The sequence below is a fragment of the Otolemur garnettii genome, unplaced genomic scaffold, assembly GCF_000181295.1.
Source record: "Otolemur garnettii isolate 467f Iridium unplaced genomic scaffold, OtoGar3 scaffold00016, whole genome shotgun sequence".
Taxonomy (NCBI): Eukaryota; Metazoa; Chordata; class Mammalia; order Primates; family Galagidae; genus Otolemur; species Otolemur garnettii.
The window spans coordinates 12881272-12884807 of NW_003852411.1; the positions used below are offsets into that span (position 1 = coordinate 12881272).

Consider the following 3536-nt stretch of genomic DNA (forward strand, 5'->3'; position numbering starts at 1 on the left):
CTGATTAGGGTCTAGTATCGTAACAATTGAAGAAAGACCAAACTGGCCATAGGGTACATTGAAGTCAAAACACTGGGAAGTTCAAATACCAGAAGTCATCTATAAGACTTTATGTGTGTTGTCATAAAGATTTACTAACAGAGAATGAAGCTGAAAATCCAAATGGCTCTGAATATATATTAGTACCACCAATTTTATTTGCACAAGAAAGACTGGTCCACTGGACTTCTTTATGTAACTCAGTAATAATTAATGCTATTTCTCGACAGACCAGTAATATTTCCCCATAGTTTAAAGTATAAAACCCAGAATAGTTAGGAAAAAAAAGTCAAGTATAAATAATGCAACCTTTAATTTACCAAGGGTCACTAAATTATTACCACTGATTATTATAAATGATTCTATTTATTTAAACTAAAAAAAAAAAAACAGTAATTAAATGTTTCCTCTTTAGTTTTGGGCCAAGGGATATGCTTAGCAAAACATGAAAAAGCAATAGAAGCCACAACGTATGATTCTTTGCGGGGGGGGAAGCCAAAATTCGATTTATAGAGGGAACAAATTTGGAAGCTTGTCAGAATAAACATGGAAGAAACTAAAAGAAACTACTTGTCAGTTAACTGCTAACATTTTGGTAATAACTTTACTATGTCTGCTGGGATGATGAGAGGGACGAGGGAAGACTGGAAGACATGGGCGAAGGGCAGTGACCACACGGTTTGAACACTAAGCAAATAATAAGAGCTGCCTTTCCACTTATTCCTTTCAATAGAAGTATATTTACTTTTATGAATCTGCTGATGTTGATTTTGAAATCTTCATCTGGGACTGGTAGGGGGTAGTAAAACACTTTATCTTTTTCCTGGAATTTATACTTTGTTAGGTAATGAAATGTTAAGTTTAACATCTTCAAGAAAGTAAAATCCCTATGGTTTTGGGCTTACTTGGATGACTATGGAACAAGGGAAGAATAAAGACAAGTGGAAATGGGCACTGTGGGCAGTTCATAATACTCTGAAATGTCTAAGAAATATACTTTTTAGGGCTCAAAGGAGCAGGGCGCCAGCCCCATATGCTGAAGGTAGGGGGTTCAAACCCAGCCCTGGCCAAAAACTGCAAAAAAAAAAAAAGAAATATACTTTTTATGTATGACCAAGTTCAGACCCCCCAAATTTTTAAAGTAGGTTTTCTGTCATGGGATGGCATGAAATTAAATTTTCATCCGTAAAATTGCTGGGAGAAATGGCTGCCAAGGTCTTTCATATCAATGTAATGTGAAAGAGGAAGGATAATTTGTTCCATGTGCTCAAAAATATGATTTCCCCACAAAAGACTTTTAATTTGAACCAATTCTGGCTGAAGTGGTTGAGCTCAGAAGAACTATCTAATAAGGGTGTAGAGACTCTCTGAAATAGCTATCTTCTAATTCAGAGTCAGTAAAGGTTACACTACAATACCCTACATGCTGTAGCATAAGGCAGAACTTCAGTTGTTCAGTTGTTACAGTTGAAATATGGCAAATGCATTCCACATCTGTTTCATAAAAAATTTAAAAAGTATCAGAACCTCTTCTGTGAAGTTCAGCTGGTCATATGGAAGTGTGAGGATGCCTTGTTATGAGAGATATGCTTAGGACTCTAATGCAGCAGCAACTCAGAAAGTCAGTAATGAAACTTTGGCTTAAAATTAAAAAGAAAGAAAAAAAAAAGTCAAACTGGTGCAAGTTGTCTCCCAAAAAAAGTACAGTGGGACTGACCTTCATAAATGTCATCTGACATTAGTTTCCCCTGTCTTCTTTCACTGATACCACCTTCATTGCACAGGAATTATATCATTCTCTTATGGTTAAGTTTCATAAATAATGAGAAAACTATATGTAACAAATACATCATATTCCCCACCCACCCAGCCACCCCCCTAAAATAAGAAAAGTTACATCAAATTAAAAAGTAGCTTCATGAATGAAGGTACTGCTCTAAGTTGCACTTTTCCTGCAAGTGCAGCCAGTGCCTTTGCGCTGGATATGAAGGAAAGGAAAAAATTCTCCACATAAACTGACAAAAAATTTAAAAACCAATGTCCGGTTTCAACCAGTCAAAACCGGGCCCAGCAGAAACCAAGCAGTCTCGGAACCATCCCATCACAGGGTCCCTGCAATGCCTGTTCTTCATCCTGATAGGTATCTGTGTCCTTGTGATTGTAAACAATCCGTAAGATACTATGTTTTTGTTCCTTAAAACATCCTCTGATTGGCAAAATGAAGTAAATATTGTTTTAAAAATAGAAAATTAAAATTAAACCAGAAGAAAAGAAAAGAAACACAGTGAGCTTGTTTGGAGTCCATAGGATCCGATCTGGAAGAGCTCGGAAAATGTGTTACGTGTTTTCTCCTGTTTTCAGCTGGAAAGGTACTAGAGGTTGCGTTGGTCAAGAACAGAACTGTAGAGTAGGAAAACCAATGATGTTAATTTAGACTTCAGAGAATTCAAGTGTTAGCTTCGTCATCTGTATCTTCTATCAATACCTTAGTGTCGCGAGCCTTGGATCTAGTGGTAATAAAGGGAAAAGAAGAACTTAGTCCATTTTAAAAATACATAACACATTTGCAGTATTAGGTACATTTCCAATTTTGCCACCATTAAATATACTCCCTAAATAGGTACTATCTACTGTTCCAGATGGATTATTCTTGGAGCTTCCTATTTAATTTCAAGTATGTTTGGACAAATACTAAGAAAGTAGAAGAAGGTAACAAGAACAGCAGGTCATGCGTAATGCAGAGAGTAGGAACTTAGAATAAGATCTGAATTTGAGTACTGGCTTTGATTTTCTCATGCATCTCTTTGACTTCTTTGAGTGCCTGCTTCCATCTCTGTAAAGCAGGAAAAACACTTATTTCACCTAATGCCATTTTTGCCTCAGGAAGACAGTGTCTATATCAAGTGTATATCAATTTTTATACCCATGGGTGTAAAAATTATCACTAAAGTATTAAACAAATGTAAGGAATTATGATGGGGAAGATGGAAATAATACCATTTAAAGTATGCATGGAAAGCCAGGAGAGTGAGCCAGCAGAAGACTTAAGGAAGTAACAGTTGTTTGTCCCACAGGTTGCCCATAAAGTTGTCATACATAAGGAAAATGGGAAATTGTAGCTAAATATACCTTTATTTACAAAATATTCATTACAAATTTTACAAAGAGGTGACCAACACATAGAGAATATTTTGTACATATTTTATAATTTTTCAATGACTATCTTATAAATAAAGATATATATAGCTACAATTTCCCATCTTCCCTCTGTATGGTGACTTTGTGGGAGACCTCTGGAACAGCACGTAGATGACAAACTGTAATGCAGAAGAGGAAGGAGACTTGTTATAAGTTATGTAAGAACCTAAATAGGATAAAGTGGTTGAAGTTATAGTGAAATTATAACGAAGCATCTTTTAGCCCAACATAACCTATCTGCCACTAGAACTATATAGCAATAAAATTAGATGTCTCATATGGTTATGAACTTTATCATC

The 3536-nt window shown here is 35.7% G+C and overlaps 1 protein-coding gene across 1 annotated transcript in view; it reads right to left on the reverse strand.

Moving 5' to 3' along the window:
• Nucleotides 1-1779: 1779 nt before the first annotated feature.
• XPR1 (xenotropic and polytropic retrovirus receptor 1) overlaps nt 1780-3536 on the reverse strand; it is a 219434-nt gene continuing 217677 nt past the window's right edge. Inside the window, exon 15 of the mRNA XM_003785653.3 lies at nt 1780-2546. Within this exon, the coding sequence (XP_003785701.1) occupies nt 2486-2546 (61 nt within the window). The 3' untranslated portion in view covers nt 1780-2485. The remainder of the gene's footprint in view (nt 2547-3536) is intronic.